The sequence below is a fragment of the Rhinopithecus bieti genome, unplaced genomic scaffold, assembly GCF_001698545.2.
Source record: "Rhinopithecus bieti isolate Rb0 unplaced genomic scaffold, ASM169854v2 scaffold_38527, whole genome shotgun sequence".
Taxonomy (NCBI): domain Eukaryota; kingdom Metazoa; phylum Chordata; class Mammalia; order Primates; family Cercopithecidae; genus Rhinopithecus; species Rhinopithecus bieti.
This window is the reverse complement of record NW_016816004.1, coordinates 28,786-49,583: the sequence shown is the minus strand read 5'-3', so window position 1 is coordinate 49,583 and position 20,798 is coordinate 28,786. Positions and strand designations below refer to the sequence as shown.

The following is a 20,798-nucleotide window of genomic DNA, read 5'->3' as shown; positions in this document are numbered from 1 at the left end:
GTTACAACATCTGAGTATCTAGATTTTCAGTTATCGGTTTGATTTTAAATGCGCTATAACTATAATGCCTTCCGGTTGAAACTAGAACCACCTTTAACAAGTTAAGCTAGATGCCTCATTTAACTTTGCTTTTAAACCTAAATTCCATAATCTCCACATGGTTGCACAAAATCATCTTTCATATTTGTGAAAATATGAGGCTAGCTACCGTTTCTCAAACAGCAGAGTAAGAAGCAGAAGTAGAAATTTAGCTCCATTAATTAATTAAGGATTTATTTTACCTACTCATACAACAAACAAGCATAAACAGAAATTAGGAAACACCAAAGATGCAGCGATAAACCAGAAATACGGTTGTGTGGTTGGTGAAACTGGGTGTAAAGAGGCCGTTCAGGTCCTCTCTCAGGGTGATCGAAACCACAAACACATAGACACCTCCAGGTTCACACTAGGTTGGTCAGTGAAATGCGTCCTGAGTATTTTCTAGGCATTCTGAAGACTTGAAGGGTGCAAGTATCATCCTCCTTTGCAGGTCTTCCCAGAAACATCCACCTCCTGAGTCATGACGACTTGTGTATGATATGAACCCAGGCCTGGGAATCTACTGAGCAGGGCTAAATAAGGATGCCCAAAATACTAGCCCTGGCAAATCTTTCCTAGTCATTTGGTGGTCAGTCCAGAGCTTCTCAAACCTGCTGAAACGAGCAGGAACACCTATCTCTATAAATGGCTTATCTCTATTTAGAGGTAGCCTCTAGGGTTAATCCAGGAGCTTTAAAAGCTGTTTGTCTTTTTCGTCCTTTTTTCCCGGTCGCTGCTCGCTGTCCCGGTCCGCGCCTGCTCCCTGCGTGCCTTTTCGCCATGCCTCCGAAAATTGAGGAAATCAAGGACTTTGCTCACAGCCCGACAAAGGATGCCAAATCTGTTAAGATCAAGAAAAATAAGGACAATGTGAAGTTTAAAGTTCGATGCGGCAGGTATCTTTATATCCTGGTCACCAGTGTCAAAGAGAAGGCAGAGAAAGTGAAGCAGTCCCTGTCTCCTAGTTTGGCAGTGAAGGAGCTGAAATAAACCAGCCACACTGACTGGAACTATATTAGAATATAAAAACACAAACAAAACAAAACAAAAACAAACAAACAAAAAAGCTGTTTTCACTAAGCTTACTCAAATATTGTAGACGTTTAACGAATATTTGCAAATACTAATAATTTAATGATTCTTTCCTAAGCCTCAGGTCCTGTGCTGGGCATTGTATATGTATTTTCTCAATCTTCTCAATGATCATGTGGGATAGATGTTACTGTCAACATCCATATTTTGGAGAAAAGACAACCGAGACTTAAAGAAAGTTAATTCTCCAAAGTCACAAAACGAGTATATTCAAGTGTGCTACCATGGCAGTCAGTTACTCTAATATCCAAGTTTGCTACCAAGTCAGTTACTCTCTCTAGTTCCTTTATCTGTAGACTGAAGTTGTTTCTTCTTTACTCTCCTTTAAACTTCTCTTTTGCCTGGTTTACTGACCACAAGATCTCAGTGGAGAGGTAAATCCGAAAGTAGGGGATTTCTCTTTTTTTTTTTTTTTGCGACGGAGTCTTGCTCTGTCGCCCAGGCTGGAGTGCAGTGGCGCGATCTCGGCTCACTGCAAACTCCACCTCCCGGGTTCAAGCGATTCTCCTGCCTCAGCCTCCCAAATAGCTGGGACTGCAGGCGTCCGCCACCATGCCTGGCTATTTTTTTTGTACTTTTAGTAGATGCGGGTTTTCACCGTGTTAGCCAGGATGGTCTCCATCTCCTGACCTCCGAATCCGCCAGCCTCTGCCTCCCAAAGGGCTGAGATTACAGGCATGAGCCACCACGCCCGGCGGAAAGTAGGGGATTTCTAATGAAGGCTAATGGATGAAGACATTTCCTGGAGTATAAAGGCATTTATGCGTCTTACTACACACTGACAATTTGCCTGTGCCCCTCCGCCACTTTCTCTAGTTGGTGCCTCTGACAAATTTTTTTTGATTGTATGCTGTATGTGAAAATCCAGAGTCATGTTAGAATATATTTGGCTACTAGCTTATTATGTGCTGCATATGAATATCGGTTCACTCAGGTGAAAGAAATGTAACTACACTTAGAGAAACATATCATGCCTTTAATCTGTCCAAGTGGTAGAAATTTAGTATCACCTTGAAGCTCCCATCTTTCTCCTGTGCTAAATTACAAGGCATTAGGGGACAGAGTGGAGGTTTGAGAGACCCTCTGGTCCTTTAGTCAGCTTTCTCTGTAGGTTACTGTTGAGAAATCCACCATTTGCTGGTCCCAGGGCACGTTAATAGTTCCACTCATGTTATTGTTAAGATGTCCCTGCTTCCTGTCCATGAATTTCTGTGTTAAACCTGAGGGCTCAGAAACATTGTTGCCTGTGTGCCACACATCATCTGCAATCTCCAATGCTGTCCATGACCTTATCTGCTTGAGTGATGTTCCCCAAATTTCAGTCTTTTTCCTACTATACCCACAATTTTTTATTCATTTTTTGACATATCTGGTATTCTCAGTATTATTAACTTAATATTTTTTAAATTAAATGAAAAAAAATTTAAAAGGAACAACATTACTGCAGTAGAAAACTAGTATCACTTGTCATAAAAAATAGGCAGCTACAAACACACATTTTATGAAACCCAAATAATGTCATTACATTCTTGATGGATACTGTCTGCCAGGTCACATCCTTCTTAGCCTAAACTTATGCAATAAAACGAGAAGGACTCTGCTCCAATGGGAGGGATTCTGGGAGAGGGAAATAAAACGGGTCAACGTTTCACAAGTAGAATCCCATTTTTGTTCATTTATACTTAAATCTAGAGGCAGGGTGGTGTGATAGGGAAAGCACAGGCCTAAAAATCAGACCTAAGTTATACAGGTCACGATCATTGACTAGAGGTGACCGGAAACCGGTCCGCTTTACTTTCTGGACCATTGCTCCTTCCTCCCTAAAATGCAAGAATCCAACAGCCTTCCCTTCAGCGCACGGGCTTGCCCTGAGGAGCTGAACTACATCTCCCACAATGCCCCGCGCGCGGCGCCAGCATGCCTATCGCCGCCTCAGACAGCTTTCAGTCTGTCCCTCCTACAACTCCCACAAGGCCCCTCGGTCCCGGGCCGCGGCCCGGCCCGGAGTGGGGGCGGAGGCGGAGGCGCGGGAGTTATGGAGGGGGCGGGCTCTGCAGGGAAGTGCGTCAGAGGAGGCGCGGGGAGAGTAGGGTGCTGTGGTCTGAGCTAGAGGGTGAAGCTGGCGGAGCAGGAGGATGGGCGGTGAGTGAGCGGGACCTGCGTCGCTGGGCGGGGGTCGCGTCGCGGTTCGATGTTCCCGGCGGTTTGAAGAGGGGCCCCCTTCCCGGGCGTGGTCGGGACTGGGCGGGTTCCGAGCGGCGGGTTTGTCCCTGGGCCGAGCCCTCTAGGGCGGGGCCTGGTCGGGTACCGGGGGACTCTGGCTGGGGGCCGCGCACGGCTGCCCCGCCCCAGCCCTGGCCTTCTCAGGCCCCGCCGTGAGGCCCGGGAGGTGACCGCTCCAGGCGTCTGGCTTTGAAGAACCGCCGTTCCCAGTGCTGGGACCCTTTAAGGTCATTTGAGAGCACCAGGATGAAGGGGGGATTTTTAAAAAATCAAAATGCAAATCCAACTTTTTGAGTTATCGTTGTCATTGCCCTTATCTTTCCTGAGTCACTTCCAATTTTCCAAACTCAGCAACCCCAGTTTGCGAGTCTGTTTTCGTGCACCTTTGTAAGGTCTTTGGTGCGGTCACGGTGTATACTTGCCGTGTAGTATTTGGCTCAGCGCGATCCGCCTTGAGTCATTTTACCGCGGCCATTTACTACTGCCGTTGAGCCCTGTCCACGCCTTGGGAGTGTTGATATTTTGAGAGTTTTCTGTCTGGCTGAGGAGGGATCATTTAGTTTTTGCGGACGTATGTTGCACTTAGGGTTTAGGGAGAGAGCAAGGTTTCAGTTGAGGAGGTTCAGAAGTATAAGGACTAGGGAGAGTAGATAGGAGTGTAGCATTTGGCAACGTAAAGAAGCGTGGCTTAGCTTTAATGGATTAGGGAGAGATTGCTATCTAGCATTATTATATGTTATTGTTCTCTTTGCTATTTTATACACCTAGAACAACCTTTCCCTCGGGGTTAACAAACTTCTTCAACTCTGTTTTCCGTATGGCTCCTGACTCTTACCTTTGTTTTAGGAGGCTTCCCTCTTCAGAGGAAACTGGGAGAAGCCAATTTCCACTGCTTTTTCCTGTGTCTTTTTAACACTCAAACCCAGAACACTTAATCCTCTGCAGCTCGTGCAGAAATTCAGTCTGTGATTTAAAATGTGTGCACGGTAACACTGCTGACCATGGGCATGTCTGTTGTTTGTATCTGTAATGTGTATGTCCATTTCAGTGTTGTCTGTTTTAGTATGCAGGTGATAGACTAGAGAACAAGACCTCTGTCTCCGTAGCATCCTGGGTATGTGAGCATTCAATAAGTACTTTTATGAGAATGAGTTTTGTTTTAAGCTTAATTAAAAACATGCTTGCTTTCTAAAAAAAAACATTCTTAATGGTTATATGTACGAAGGGATGGGGAATTGGGTAAAGGGTGCATTTGGAATAATTCAAAATAGTCTTTCTTATTTGTGCTTTAAGACTAACTTTCTTCTTTCTTCAACTTTTAAACAGAGCAGTCTGAATGCCAGAATGGATAACCGTTTTGCTACAGCATTTGTAATTGCTTGTGTGCTTAGCCTCATTTCCACCATCTACATGGCAGCCTCCATTGGCACAGACTTCTGGTATGAATATCGAAGTCCAGTTCAAGAAAATTCCAGTGATTTGAATAAAAGCATCTGGGATGAATTCATTAGTGATGAGGCAGATGAAAAGACTTACAATGATGCACTTTTTCGATACAATGGCACAATGGGATTGTGGAGACGGTGTATCACCATACCCAAAAACATGCATTGGTATAGCCCACCAGAAAGGACAGGTATTTCTCTTCTTTTAACTTCTCTCTTCTTTACCTGATTAATAATAGACAAAACGACCTAGTGATTGCCCAGTTACATGTAAGCAGGTTTATTGGTTCTCTCTCTCCTTAAAGAAATAAATCATGTGTATTTTCTCTTTCTACTGCCTTCTCTCCCCAACTTCTTTGCATTACCATGGTACTCATCAATATTGGTTGGATGAGGAACTTTTCTTATCTTGGGAAAGCCATTAAAATTTTTTTTATTTACTCACACATTAAAATACTTTTTATTAATCTAACACATGTCATAAAGAAATAGTTGGAAAAGTACATAGAAAGACTTTAAAAATATTTGGTAACTAGTAAAAGGACTACCATCGAAAATCAACTCAACAAATTGTCCTTTTATGGGTTAGCTGTATTATAATACATATCTATCATTTACCCCTATGTCTTAGGGGATATAATTTGACCAGCTCGACATTTAAATCTGTGTAATTATGAGACTGTTTTACAGCAATCTTGATGCAGAGTTTGTAGGTTACGAAATTGGTATTACAGAAGTATAAAACAAAACAAAACTAAGTTTTTCAGGTTTATTTTGCAGGCATTCTTATTTAACACTTAAAGATTTTAATTTCCAGTTATTAAAATGGTAGCCTTAGAACTCTTTGTAAGGAACAACGTTAATGACTACTTCTGTTGTCCACTTAGTGGGGAAGCGTTGTATTCAAATCATAGCAGAACAGGCTTGTGTTACCATAGATCAAAAGGATGATAATATGTCACTGTATCTGGGAGAAAAAGGAGGTAATTTGGAAGAAAAGGAGAGAAAGTTGGTTAAAATTCATTGTAAAATGTTCAGTTTGACTTGTGAGGTTACAGGAGCACTTGATATTGGAGTGTTACCATTTAGTCATTCGTTAAACAAATAATTTATTGCATGCCTCCATGTTCCAGGGCCTTTTAGCTGGGAGAACATCAGGAAAGAGAACAAAGTCCTTATTCCTGGGGAGCTAGCATTCTAATAAAGGATGACAGGCAATGAACGGAATGTAACAGTATAAACAGAATAAACAATTATTTAGTATGTTAAAAAATGACACGTGCTATGGCAAAATAGAACACAAAAGTGATTTGGAAATATGTGGGAAAAGGAATATTGGTGGCCATAGGTTATGATTTTCAATAGGATACTTAAGGTAGGTCTCATTGAGAAGACACCACTTGAGTTAAAGAATGTAGTTAAAGACTAGACAAAAGATTTGGCCATATGGGTAAATGGGGAGGAAGTCATTTAGGTTGGAAAGGACATCTACTGCAAAGGCCCTATGGCAGGAGCATGCCTGAAATATTCAAGGACCAGTAAGGAAGCCACTGGGCTGGAATGGAGGGAGAGACGGGAAGTTGGGTATATTGTCAAAGACCTACTTTGGGAGTGGGACTGGGGCAAGTCCTGGAGAACTGTAGGTATAATGAGAACTTTGGCGTTGATTCCAAGTACAATGCTGAACCATGCTTTGGTCATCCTGGTTGAGAACAGAGGCAGCAGACAAAGGTGGAAGCTAGAAGACTATGGTTAGGAGGCTATAGAAGTAATTCAGGTTAGGTGATGGTTATGACTCACACCAGAATGGTAGCACTGAGCAGCAGCTGGATTCTGGACATAGTTTGAAGGAAGAATTCCTGGGATTTCCTGATGGAGTGTAAATGTACAAGAATTCTCTAAAGTTTCTGGTCTGAAGAACTGGAAGGGTGGAGTTGGCATTCCCTGAGATAGGGATATGGTTGGTAAAGCAGGGTTGGATGAGAAGATCAACATTCCTATTTATTTCTGTCTTTGTTCCCTCCCCTTCTTCCTAGGCTTTCTACATAGCTATTCTGCCATTCATTTTACTGCTTCTACTTTATTTTTCTTCCCTGTGTCTATGTCTTCACTTGCCACTGAGAACCAGTGGCATCTATTGGACATCTATGAAACCTATGTGTCAGTCAGGGCCAGAGAAGTTGCTGACCCCTCTGGAAACATCCTTTACTTTTGACTTCAGAGAATAATTACTGAAAGAGATTTTTGTTAAATGTTTATAATTAAAACAACAGGCAATTGTTCTTGTTCCAGAGTCATTTGATGTGGTCACAAAATGTGTGAGTTTCACACTAACTGAGCAGTTCATGGAGAAATTTGTTGATCCCGGAAACCACAATAGCGGGATTGATCTACTTAGGACCTGTGAGTATTTGATTTCACCAGGACAGTTGGGGGAACAAAGATAATTTTATTTGTCTCTTTTGGACTATGTTTTGGAATAAGGTGAGTTAGTAGATTGTGCCAACTTGAAATGAGATCTCTAACAGTATCCAATGAACTCTATTCTGTTGATATTTTAGAAGGTGGATACTTGCTTACCAAATTTCAAATGATTTGAAATTGACAGGGGCAACTACTTCATTGGATGATGAGATCTAGACCTTTAAAAGATGTTATTAGTGGGCCCATTTAATAAGAGGAAATTTAGTTGAGATAACTTATAAATTCCTCTACTTGAATTAAACACTTTCCACTGCTTGAGTTCAGATACGTATATGTGAAAAAAGTTGACTGCAAGCTCTAAATGAGTCAGTGAGTTGTCAGGCCTGCCAGAAGTGTTTATCCAGTCTTAGGTGATAGTAACTAAAGGGCAGATGTCAAAAAATATGAAAGTATTTATTAGGAACAGCCTATTCCTTGATGATCAGGCAGCCCATGAAATACTGTCTTCAGATTTGAGCCTCAGTTTTCAGGGCTATAGGGACTTGCCCAGAAGAATGACCATGTTTGTAAGAGAAAAGGGTGAATAAGGTGTAGGTATTCAGTTTTATAAAGAGAATGTGTAGCAAGCAGTTTATTACTAGGAGAGTTTGAAAAAAGTAAGCTTGAAAAACACTTAAGAAGTTCCAGAAAGCAAAACCAGCACCAAAAGGTAAAGTTTGGTGAAGATTGATATGAATACATTTCTAATAAGGAATATTGTCTGAAAATGGAATGGCATTTTTTGTAAGGTCATCAGGTTTTCTTCCCCTGTTGCTGAGGGATTTATGATAATTAAAACTACCTTTAGATTCTCAGCTTTGTGCTTTATGTATATTCTTTCAACAGCCCTATAAGACAGGTCATTTATAATTACCATTAATTTACCTGTTATTACTGCCTTTAGATCCTGTAAAGACCTAGATATTGTTGGTAGGTAGAGTCAGACTGATATTTGTATCAAATCCTGGCCCTACCACTTACTGTGTAATTTTTACAAGTTATTTATGACTCTTGCCTCAGTTTCCTAAATTACAAAATGGAATTAATAATAATACAGCTGTAGCTATGAGGGATTGGATTCAGGATCCCCTGCTAATTCCAAGGTTGCTAAAGTACCTTATATAAAATGGTATAGTATTAGCATATTAACCTACACAATCCTCCTGTATACTTTAAATCATCTTTAGATTGCTTATAATACCCAACACAGTATCAATGCTATGTAAATAGTTGTTATACTATATATTTGTAAATTTGTATCATTATTTATTTTCTGAATATTTTTAACCCTTGATTAGTTGAATCTGTGGATGCAAAACCTGCAGATATGGAGGGCTGACTGTACCTACTTTCTAGGGTTGTTGGGAGGATTAATACAGAAAATGTGTAGACAAACATAGCATGGAACATAGTGAACCCTCAGTAATTGCTACCTGTTAGTGTCCTTTTACTTTTATCAGGACAAGGTTAGCATCCTTTTGAATATTGTGCTTTAGAAAAGAGGCCTCAATGTTAAAATACTTTCTCACTTTTTGAGAAAAGATCTAATTAGAATATGAAAGAAATTGCCATTGTGGGGAAAGTGGTCTGAAATCATGGTAACATTTCTATTCTTTCTTTTTAAAAATCAGATCTTTGGCGTTGCCAGTTCCTTTTACCTTTTGTGAGTTTAGGTTTGATGTGCTTTGGGGCTTTGATTGGACTTTGTGCTTGCATTTGCCGAAGCTTATATCCCACCATTGCCACGGGCATTCTCCATCTCCTTGCAGGTAGGTTTTGTCACCATAGTTACCTTTTAGCTTCTTCCTGTCTCTTTAGGGACCAAAGAATTATAAATCTTAAATGTTCATGTATTAACTGCCCTGTCTCATTGCCTGAAAAACTCTTTACTGTGCTTTTACCCAGCCATGTTTTGTTTTGTTTTCTACATTTTCCCCCAAGGTCTGTGTACACTGGGCTCAGTAAGTTGTTATGTTGCTGGAATTGAACTACTCCACCAGAAACTAGAGCTCCCTGACAATGTATCCGGTGAATTTGGATGGTCCTTCTGCCTGGCTTGTGTCTCAGCTCCCTTACAGTTCATGGCTTCTGCTCTCTTCATCTGGGCTGCCCACACCAACCGGAAAGAGTACACCTTAATGAAGGCATATCGTGTGGCATGAGCAAGAAACTGCCTGCTTTACAATTGCCATTTTTATTTTTTTAAAATAATACTGATATTTTCCCCACCTCTCAATTGTTTTAATTTTATTTGTGGATATACCATTTTATTATGAAAATATTTTATTTATACACATTCACCACTAAATACACACTTAATACCACTAAAATTTATGTGGTTTACTTTAAGTGATGCCATCTTTCAAATAAACTAATCTAGGCGTAGACAGAAAGAACTGGATAAAGACTTGACACAGATTTATGAAAGAAAATTGGCAGTAGGAATGTGACCCAAAACAAGTTGTGCTAATGTCTGTTAGACTTTTCCGTAAAACTAAAGCAACTGTATTTGTTCAACTAAAAACTCTATATTAGTTTCTTGGGGAAACCTCTCATCTTTGTCAAAACTTTATGTTCACTTTGCTGTTGTAGATAGCCAGTCAGCCAGCAGTACTAGTGCTATTTTCAAAGATTTAAGCTCTGTAAAATTGGGAAATTATCTAAGATCATTTTCCCTAAGTGTTGACACATAGCTTCATCCGAGGTGAGATATGGCAGCTGTTTGTATCTGCACTGTGTCTGTCTACCAAAAGTGAAAAATACAGTGTTTACTTGAAATTTTAACTTTGTAACTGCAAGAATTCCAATTCAGCTGGGCGAGGATTAATATTACTATTATTATTTTTAACTCTCCATAGGATTTTCAGTACTACCAAATTGTTTTGGATTTTTTTATTTCCTCTTCACATACCAGGGTTATTAAAAGTGTGCTTTCTTTTTAACATTATATTACAGTTACAAAGTAAAATTCCCCAACTGCTATTTATTTGTTCCAGCCCAGTACCATAAAGAACGTTTCACCATAATGACCCCTCCAGAGCTGGGAAACCTACCACAAGATCTAAAGTTTTGGTTGTCGATTAACCTCCAACTATGGTCTTTATTTCTTGTGGTAATATGATGTGCCTTTCCTTGCCTAAATCCCTTCCTGGTGTGTATCAACATTATTTAAATGTCTTCTAATTCAGTCACTTTTTTTTATGTCTGTAAACATTGAACTTTTAAAAAATCTTATTTATTTATTCCACTACTGTAGCAATTGACAGATTAAAAAAGTAACTTCATAATTTCTTACCATAACCTCAATGTCTTTTTTAAAAAATAAAATTGAAAATGAAAAGAGACTCAAAGAATTGTATGTAGAGTCTGAATTGATTTAAATCTCAACACTTTAGGATAAAGAAGTAGAGGGAATCTCTGGTTGACTGTGGAAAGTGCGTCTTGCTGTACGGGGCTGTCATGTCCTGTGTTTGGGTCTCTTGTTTTATCTTCTGGAAAATGTGGGAACCCCTTCCCCCTATTAGAAATAAGAAAATCTTTATCTTTTATTTTTCAGAATTTTAAACTATGTTCTCAAAAGTAGTTTTGTTATCATTACATGTCATACTTAATGTGGCTAGTTTTCTGTAAAGTCATTTAGTGGCTGTGGATGTTTGTGTTCTATAGTAAATAACCAAGTCAGCTTCTGACTTAGAACAAAGCCAGCATTACTCAGTAGCCAATTATTGCCTGTGAAATGGCTGGTTACTCAGGTTTCTATCTAATCTTAATTCTTGAAGATTCATTACCCTTCAGTCCCTTCTGTGGAAGGTGGAAAAGGGAAAAGCTAAGTGAACAAACAAAACACCTTTGCGAATGGGATAAGAAAATTTTTGGCAGCATGACATTTTTGTATTGGTCGGTTATTTTAAGCTATGTCCCTGCTTCTTACTACCCCAGAGTTACATGGGAAGCTGGCACCGTAACACCTGGTGCTGCATATGTGTTGTAGTTGGTATTTTTAGCATGTTGCAGGGTAGCTGAGGTTATCTTTCCTGCAAATACTTTTTTCTTTGGAATATATAGGGCTGCATTGTTTCATTTAATGTGAAGCTGATTCTAATCAGGTTGTACTGTATGAAACTGCTCATATTCAAGCATTTTTGATCAACCTAATAGATAAAATCTGGCAAAGCAGATCCTATTAAATTTAATCTTTGAAAACAACTCCGAAGTAAAAAATTAATTTTCAGATTTTTCAGAACGAAAATTTTTTTTTTTGAGACGGAGTTTCGGCTCTTGTTGCCCAGGCTGGAGTGCAGTGGTGCGATCTCAGCTCACCACAACCTCTGCCTCCCGGGTTCAAGCGATTCTCCTGCCTCAGCCTCCCGAGTAGCTGGGATTACAGGCATGCACCACCATGCCCAGCTAATTTTGTATTTTTAGTAGAGATGGAGTTTCTCCATGTTGGTCAGGCTGGCCTTGAACTCCCGACCTCAGGTGATCCACCCGCCTTGGCATCCCAAAGTGCTGGGATTAGAGGCATGAGCCACCGTGCCCGGCCTCAGCATTAATTTTGTGGCAATTTAAGAAATATGTTTGAAGACCTTAATTCTAAAGCTCCTAACTAAATGATGGGGGTAAATATCCTCTATGATTTTTAGCATAAGACTCATTTCAAAATTTATTAAGTATAGCCATAAAACACTAGAATTTAGTACAACAACAACAAAAAGGAATTCCAGAAGAATTTATTTGTTCAGATAACACTAAGTGTGCCTTCTGTCTGCATCATATTACACTAGGATTTCAAATTCATAATGTAATGGGAATGTGTTAAAATTTTATCTGCTGTAGTTTGTGTGTGTGCGCGTGCACATGCACACGTGCATTAAGGATAGAGTTGACAAATCACTCCTAGGTGAACTCATTTAGTCATACGATTTGAGAAGAACGAGATGACCACAAATCTTATCAATTTAGTTTGTTTTTCCATTCCAGAAACATCACCAAATTGCAGACTAGCACAGTTAAAACCTATAGACCCTGTCATGTTCAATTGACTGTAACATAGATAGATCAGGTCATTTTAATGTAAAATTTCACCAAAAATGGAAACGTGTTAACCTAATCTTGCTCATTGCAAAACTTTCTTTTTTGTGAAATGGAGCCTCACTCTGTCACCCAGGTTGGAGGGCAGTGGCTCAATCTTGGCTCACTGCAACCTCCACCTCCCAGGTTCAAGGGATTCTCCTGCCTCAGTCTACGGGGTAGCAGGGATGACAGATGTGTGCCACCATGCCCTGCTAGCTTTTGTATTTTTAGTAGAGATGGGGTTTCACCGTGTTGGCCAGACTGGTCTCAAACTCCTAACTTCAAGTGGCTCACCCACCTTGGCCTCCCAAAGTGCTGGAATTACAGGCGTGAGCCACTGCACGCGGCCTGATTGCAAAACTTTCTCGAATTCTCTAGCAGCTAAAAGAGCAGTTAATGGGTGCAGCTCTGAAGATGCAAATTGTTATTCCACAGGCTTAATGCAGCTGTGTCCTGGCATAGATGGGTGGAGGCTTTTGTCCTCCTTTCAGCACTCTTCTCAAAAGGAATAATGATTCATACCTTGAAAAGCAAGCAATAAACAAGGAAACTAAATTATTTTGCTATTGCTCATCAGGTGTTCTTTTACTCCATAGTAATAAGATATGCTTTTCCCTGGGGCCAAATTATATGCCATCATCCTGCCGATTCATAATGTGAAAATGCTCAATTGTAAAAAGAATAACAGAATTATTATTTGCCCTATAGAAGAAGTTACCATATAGTCATTACATTCTCTTCGGTGCCAGAATTTCTATTACTAGCATTACATGTATACAAATATATGTTATTTGACATATAAACATTTACATACTTTCAGCAAACTTTTATAAAAGCAAGATCCAGTTTATATTTGTATATTTGCAAAGGTTTAGAGATGTGAAATGAGATTTTTTTTTTTCTGCTGTACACCTTTTAAAATAGCTGAGTTACTAAGTAATGTGTCATCTTTACTGGTCCAGTGTTAAGTGTCTCAGTATGTGAGCTTTACCTCACCTGTCCTGCAGCCTTTCAGCCCCTCCCAGCCTTTTGTTCGTTTTTTTCCACCCTTGGCTTGTATTGTCATTGTATGTTCACAAGCATCTTTGGTTCTCTTGCTCCCACAATTTCCCATGACACCTTCCTTCACAATCCTTAGCCCTATCTTCATAGACTGTGCTGTCCAGTTTTCTTAATCTTCAGATATCAAGGATGGCTGTTCAGAACTACTAAGTTGATTCTATAAAAAAATTATGCTGTATGACTTCAACTGCTTTATAATTCTAAGCATCTCTATTGATGTTTTAACACCCTGCCACACATTTTCCAAGTCTCTACAAATGTTAGTTTTTGGAAACCTTTATTCTTCCTGCTTAACTTCCATGGAAGGAGTTTATGCTTTCTTTTAGAAGGGAATACTGGAGTCAACTCTTGTAGTATCTCTAAGCCTTATTTGCTTCTCTCTATAAAAGAAGAATGTATTATGTGGTTGGAGAGATTGCTGGAATCAGGGCATCCACAGGAGCAGCATGGCATATGGTGGTTAAGTATTTAGCTTGGGAGACAGAATACGAACTTTGTAATCCCAGGTCTGTCTCTTGTCTCTCAGCCTTTTTCCAAGCACCACTTTTCCCATCTGTGAAATGCTGTGATTATCATGTGTCTCTTAGAGTTGTGATGAGGATTATGCAAATTGCTTAGTATAGTCACTCAAAAACCGCTAGTTATGACTGGCTGCATTATGAGGGGCTGGGGTTGCCAAGCCTATAAAGTGGTGGCTCTTAGTCTAGGCTGCACATTGGAATTTCCTGGAGAACTTAAATGTTTTTGTTCCAGAGAATCTGATTTAGTTGGCCTGGGCTATGGTCAAGTCATTGCAATTTTTAAAACCTTTCCAAGTGATTCCAGTGGGCAGTTATGTTTGAAAGCTATGTTTAAAAGCAAGAAACAGGATTCTGTCTCTCCTAGGCAGATTATGAAAGAGACAGTGGGCTGTGGAGTAAACAGACCTGGCTCGGTATCTGCCTTCTAAAAGCCGTTTCTCTACTGTGCTTTCCACACTCTTCTGTTGACTGGCTCTTTGTGACAGGTCCCAATCCATCACACCACTGATGGTTGGAGATATGTATGAAGAGTCTTCCCCGCAGATCCAGTGCACCCCTGGTTCTCAGGTTCAGATTTGGTGGGATGTAATAGGAAGCCTTGTTTGTTTTGGCTTCAAGTCCAAATTATTTTCTCTAATGAGGTACTTTCAGGGACCCTGTAATTTGAGGTCATTAGGCCTCTGTAAAGAAAGTGAATATTCTGATTCCTGTCTGCTTCATTGTGTTCATACTCGTGGTTAGAACTAGGAAGGAAAGAGGCATGCATGAGTGATTGATGTTAACTTCTACCCAAGCTAGAAATTCTGAGGATGAACATATAATAGCATTGTCTATAAAATGGGATATTTTCTGCCTCAATAGGTTTTTGTGATGGTTAAATCAGAAGGCATACGTGTAAGTGGTTAGAACAGCTCTGGAAACATAAGAGCTCAAAAAGTGTGTGGTACTGTTATTTGGAGATTAATGCAGTGCACGGGAAGGAGGCAGCCTTTGCTTGCCCTGTGTGCTCCAGCTCCAGGGCATGCAGGACTCTGATCTGTTGTGGTTTACCACAAGGCTACACTCCAATGGGGATTAGAACTGGGGCTTGTGTTACATTATTGGAGAAGTCTTCTGTTTCCAGTAAAGTTTTGTTTCAAAACAGAAGGAACTTCATTACATGGACTTTTTAGCCATACAAGCCTCTCAAGGTGGAAGAAGTTTTACTTTTAAAACTCACATTTTAATCTTTTTTTTCAAGTAGGATGGCAGTGGGGTGGAGCTTTTGGCCTTTCAATAATTGTGCTATTGGTAAATCAAGATAAATGCATCAAAAACCTTTCTGTTAGTCCCTTTGTGATTCTGTAACAGAACACATGAGACTGGGTAATTTATAAATAATAGAAATTTATTTTTTATGATTCAGGAGGCTGGAAAGTCCAAGGTGCCAGCAGATTTGGCAATTCTGATTCCAAGACAACACTTTGCATGCTTCATGCTTCAGAGGGGAGGAAAACTCTTCCTCACATGGGAGAAGAGTAGAAGGGCAAAGAGGGTGAGAGAGGGCCAAACGGTACCAATTCCATCCATGGGGGTGGAGCCCTCATGGCCTCATCACCTCTCAAGGGTCCCACCTCCTAATAGTGTTACAATGGCAATTGAATTTTGACATGTGTTTTGGAAGGGGCAAACTTTCAAACCATAGCACTGTCTTTGTGTTGTTTAAAATTGAACTCAGGTCCATCGAGGGAAGTGGAAGAACTCGGATTCCTGTGGCTTGTTTGCAGGCTCCTGAAATCACCCTCTACCACATGCAATCCAATTAGATTTGGATGGTTCATTTTAAATTCTGAGGGTGGAAGTAGATTTCAGGGATCCACACTATGGTTCCACTGCTGAGTAATGGTGGGTATTATTCATGAGCACTTAACAAGATGCCAAGTGGCACTTGTTACCATGGACTTAAAGGAGGATTCAAAGATATGAAAGATAAGACATTACCTAAAAAATTCTAGAGAGAGTTCCAACACTTGACACTAAAACACCCTTGTAATGGTTAATATTAAGTGTCAACTTGATTGGATTGAAGGATGCAAAGTATTGTTCCTGGGTGTGTCTTTGAGGGTATTGCCAAAGGAGATTAACGTTCGAGTCAGTGGACTGGGAAAGGCAGACCCACCCTCAGTCTGGGTGGGCACAATATAATCAGCTACCAGGACAGCCAGAATAAAAAGCAGGCAGAAGAATGTGGAAAGACTAGACCGACTGAGTCTTCTGGCTTCCATCTTTCTCTCGTGTTGGGTGCTTCCTGTCCTTGAACATCGGACTTCAAGTTCTCTGGCTTTGGGACTCTTGGACCTTTGACCACCAACAGAAAGCTGCACTGTGGGCTTCCCTGCTTTTAAGGTTTTGGGACTCGGACTGCCTTCCTTGCTCCTCAGCTTGCAGACAGCCTACTGGGGGACCTCACCCTGTGACCATGTGGGTCAATACTTAATAAACTTCCCTTTATAGAAACATCTATCCTATTAGTTATGTCCCTCTAGAAAACCCTGACTGATACAGCCCTCAAGGACTAATTTAGAGCAGCAGTACCCAATTTATCATCCTAAACTTTCACCCCAGGCCTTGCACCCTCCACCTAAAACTCCCCAACCCCCAGGCATTTCAAATAAGATGTCTGGGGGAAGGAAAGAGAGGGAAAGGCCTTGAGCCTTTGAGTGGGGAGTGCTGTGGCCTCTCCCTCTTCACCACAGAAAGTTAGGTGTAGACTCCCTCCTATGCGCTAGACACTATTCTAAGCGAACAAGTAGAGCTGCTCTGTAATTAATTCCTGACTTTAACATCCACAGAACTACTCTGGATTTAAACAGATCTGTTTGCAATCCCAATTCTGTTTACTAGTTGAGAAACTTTGGGCAAGTTCTATCATTCTTTAGTTCTCAGTAGAATAATAATGCCTATTTTTCATGTTAACTGTGAGGCGTATAAGGTAATATATGTAAAGTGCTTAGCATGGAGTCTGGTACATTTTAAGCTTTCAATAAATGGTAACCGTTATTAATCTTCAGATGATTTCAAATCTCCAACCCTGCCTTCTAAACTCCAAGTTCCTAAGTGCCTTCAAGACAGCTCCATTTGAATATTTTCATGATACCTAAAATGTAATATGTTTAAATTTACACTCATCTGTCTTTTCGTAGCTACACCAATTCTCATTTGTTTTACATGTTTTCCCATCAACTAGACTTTTAATGTTGACATAATCTTTGACTCCTCCTGTTCCCTGGCCCTCTATATCCAATTAGTTATCAAGATTTTTTGATTCTATTTCAGTAATGCCTATCTCACTGAAATTCTGTGTAGTCACCTTAGTTCAGGTTCCTTCCTGGATGATGACAGTAGACTCTCTGCTGGTCTCCTTGCCACTAACTAGCTCACCTGAAACCCATTTTACACATCCTGCCAACCTAATTTGCTAAAGCATAGATGTTATTGCATCAACCTTTTACCCCAAAACCTTCAATAACTCTCTCCTGCTTAGAAAAACAATCTAGAATAAAGTCTAGATTTTGTCTAACATCAAAGCTGTAACATTGTCTAGCTCTATCTTTGGATCTTTTTCTCTGATTCCTTTCCTTATACTTTAGTCACAGTGATTGTTACTTATACCCAGTTTGGACTTTCTTATATCTGTGATTCATCTTATATTGTCTTTATTTATGGAATGCTATTCTCCACATACTCAAATCTTGATCTGTACCACTTCACTGCAGTTCCAGTTGCAAAAATCATGATCACTTCTTTACCAACTGAAATAACTGAAGACTCGTCTCAAATGTCTTGGTCTTCTGAATCCCTGTAGCATTCTGAGTAACCCCCTTCCTGCTGCTTTTGCCACTTTCTACTTTTTGTATAACAGTGATTGTTGTGCATATCAACCTTCCTACTAGAACTTATTGCCTATTTAATCTTTGTATCCCTCCAACATCTTCCACATTGCCTTGCAAAGAATAGTCCCTCAATAAATGAGAGAGTGGCTTCTGAGTTATAATCCTTGACATTATCAGAAAGCTGCATTGTAAAATATATACATGAAACTAGATAAACTAGGGAAGAATTAGAATTGATAGACAAGAGCTCAAATTGAACACCTTGAAGAGACTAGGCTATGCAATGGGTCCTTCAAGGTAATTTTGAGATTTACACCTCCCCCACTTCTTGCCCTGGAGCTGGAAGAAGAAGAAAGAGAGTTTGGTTGTTTGTCTATTGTGATATCACATCCACAATTTTACCCAATCACATGGGTTTTGTGATTTTGTTCACTTCATATAACGTGCTTATACTAGAAAATGTTTAAAGATTTTTGATGACATAGTTAGAAGATAAAAACTCAAAGCTGACCACTGTTGGCAAAGTTTGATGAAATAAATGTATCCTAATCTGTATTTAAACTATGAAGTAAAATGCTACAATGAAATCAGAGTATTGTTAGTTACAAGTTTAAGAGATGAATGGAGGGGAACATAAATACTTTAACAAATCTCAAAATGATGATGGCTCTTATTTCAAATGCACATTCATCAAAAGGTAACTTTTCGTCAAGAGGAAACTTTACCATACATTTCTAATCTGTCCTGGTTACCCCCAAATCTGCCCAATATTATACAGTCTGTCTTGATTGCTATAGTGGTGCTTGTCTTGATTAAAAGTAGATTCTTAACAGGCAATAATTTATTTCTTTCCACAGGAAATTACTCAGATTCTTGGCTCCATGAATAATTTTAACGATCTTCTACATTATCCTTGCTAATTACTCATTTCTCAGTAATCTTTTAATTTCATCCCATGATTCTAAGGATAGCTTCCAAGCTCTTTAAATGGCCTGAAAACTCATTGGTAATTTTTATACTTCAGACACACTGAATTTTTAGTTTTTCCATTGGGCCATGACTATGGTAGTTTAAAAACATGGCCTTAAAATCCTTTGATCAGTCTTGCATTGAGATTCCCATCCCCTTGAATGTAGGCTGGCTTGTGATGGTTTTGACCAATAGAATGTGCCTGAAACGACACTCTTCTCATGAGGTCATAAAGATCATGGGTCCTTAAACCAGTTCTGGAACACTCAGTCGTAGAACACTCCCACTCCAAACCCAGATACCATGCTGTGAAGTCCAGGCCACATGGAGGGGTCCTGTGTAGATGCTCCAGCTGAAATCCCAAGCTAAGCTCCCAGCTGATAGCCAACAGCATTTCCAGCCATGTGCGGGAGCCATCCTGGATGTCCAGCCTTAACGAGCCTTCAGGGGACTTCAGCCACAGCTATTATCTTACTACATCCTTGTGAGACTCTAATAATGAAGCAACTAGCTGAGCCCAATCAACCTATAGAACTGATAGAAAGAAAATGAATTGTTGTTTTACGCTGCTATGTTTCGGGGTCATTTGTTATGCAGCCACAGTATCTGCAGCAATGCCATTTCCTACCACAGGCTTTCTCACGGTTTTTTTCCCCCTTTTTTCTGAATAGCTTTTTCTGACCTTTACGCTCCTGCGTCCCACTCCTTTTACCCAGGTAACTCTTATTTTTCAGATCAAAACGTAATATTTGCTACTTCAATCAAGTTTCCCTAATTATCTATTTTGGGTTAGTTCTCTTACATTTCATCGCACTGTGAAGTTCTTGAATGTGGTAGTTTATTGACTGCAGTAGACAGTTAAGTCCAAATATAAGAGTGATTCCACTTGCTACTGCTCCTTTGAGACTCTGTAGATCCATTTTTTCTATACTGCCATAAAATCTAAGGTAGGGTTTTTAGTCATTTAATAATTAATTAGCCAGGCATGGTGGTTCATGCCTATAATTCCACTTCTTTGGGAGGCTAAGATGAAAGAATGGCTGAGGCCAGGAGTTTAAGACCAGCCTGGCCTTTGTCTCTACAAAAAATTACCAAAACAAAACATAAAAAATTAATGAAGTAACCCCTTTTGAGGTAGAGAAGCACTAAAAAGTCAGTCTAATAATCACACTCCAGTTCAATTAGGGAGGTATAAAAACTCACTATTCAATGTTAAAACTCTTCTCTCCCTTAGCTTCGGTTTGCCTGTCGTTGGGAGGCTCACAGTAGGGGAGGAGGCTTTCTCAGCCTCTTCTCTCTGTCCTCAGTCACTGACTGTTTCTGATCTCTCTGTGGTCAAACCAGTGGAAGAGTAGATTAGGGCAAAGTATATTTCCATTGTGGCTGGTACTGTTGTCATCTGAACCTGGAGCCATGGAGAGCCCATGCATAATGCCGGCTCTTTCTCTTTTTAGAGCCATTCTGTGAGTTTCTCAGAGACTTTTTGCAGATCTTCAGACTGCAGCTTTGCTAACATGTAAAATCAACATCTGTCCTTCAGGGGGCTGCCCCTCAATCCCATTCCTGGCAGGCTGGTTCCCCTCTTTTGGGACCACACTGAAGAATTCTCTTTGGGTCTGGGCACAGTGGCTCACGCCTGTAATCCCAGCATTTTGGGAGGCTGAGGCAGGAGGATCACTTGAGGCCAGTAGTTTAAGACCAGCCTGAGCAACATGGCAAGACTTTGTCTCTACAAAAAATTTAAAAAATAGGCATGGTGGCACATGCCTGTTGTCCCTGCTACTGGGGAGGCTAAGGCAGGAGGATCGCTTGAGCCCAAAATTTGAGGCTGCAGTGAGCTATGATCTTAGCCTGGGTGACAGAGTGAGATCTTGTCTCTAAAAACTTTTTTAAAAAGAAAGAGTTCTCTTTTATTAGGGCCCCAGGCCAGCTCCTTCTCTTAGGAAGACTTTCAACCCACAAGAATCATGAAGGATTAATGGATATCTAGACAGTGG

At 40.2% G+C, this 20,798-nt stretch overlaps 1 protein-coding gene and 1 pseudogene across 6 annotated transcripts; both read left to right on the top strand.

The window, feature by feature from the left end:
* Positions 1-341: 341 nt before the first annotated feature.
* Positions 342-1,071, top strand: LOC108516677 (60S ribosomal protein L38 pseudogene; annotated as a pseudogene).
* Positions 1,072-3,095: 2,024 nt separating this feature from the next.
* Positions 3,096-10,654, top strand: CLDND1 (claudin domain containing 1). 6 transcript variants are annotated; one of them, XM_017854261.1, is made up of 6 exons: positions 3,096-3,315; positions 4,467-4,510; positions 4,723-5,032; positions 7,134-7,244; positions 8,936-9,073; positions 9,246-10,654. In XM_017854261.1, exons 1-6 carry the CDS (start codon positions 3,309-3,311, stop codon positions 9,464-9,466), a joined length of 831 nt encoding a protein of 276 aa, XP_017709750.1. In that variant the 5' UTR covers positions 3,096-3,308; the 3' UTR covers positions 9,467-10,654. The 6 variants fall into 6 exon arrangements, with proteins under 6 accessions (XP_017709750.1, XP_017709754.1, XP_017709756.1 ...); XM_017854267.1 differs by having other exon boundaries at positions 3,101-3,315; positions 4,460-4,510; XM_017854263.1 differs by having other exon boundaries at positions 3,313-3,623.
* Positions 10,655-20,798: the final 10,144 nt, after the last annotated feature.

What these genes read in the sequence shown, in the direction of transcription:
- CLDND1 (XM_017854261.1), top strand. An exon ending in GATTGATCTACTTAGGACCT is followed by an intron (nt 7,245 to 8,935) that starts GTGAGTATTTGA and finishes TTTAAAAATCAG; the next exon opens with ATCTTTGGCGTTGCCAGTTC. An exon ending in CATTCTCCATCTCCTTGCAG is followed by an intron (nt 9,074 to 9,245) that starts GTAGGTTTTGTC and finishes TTTTCCCCCAAG; the next exon opens with GTCTGTGTACACTGGGCTCA.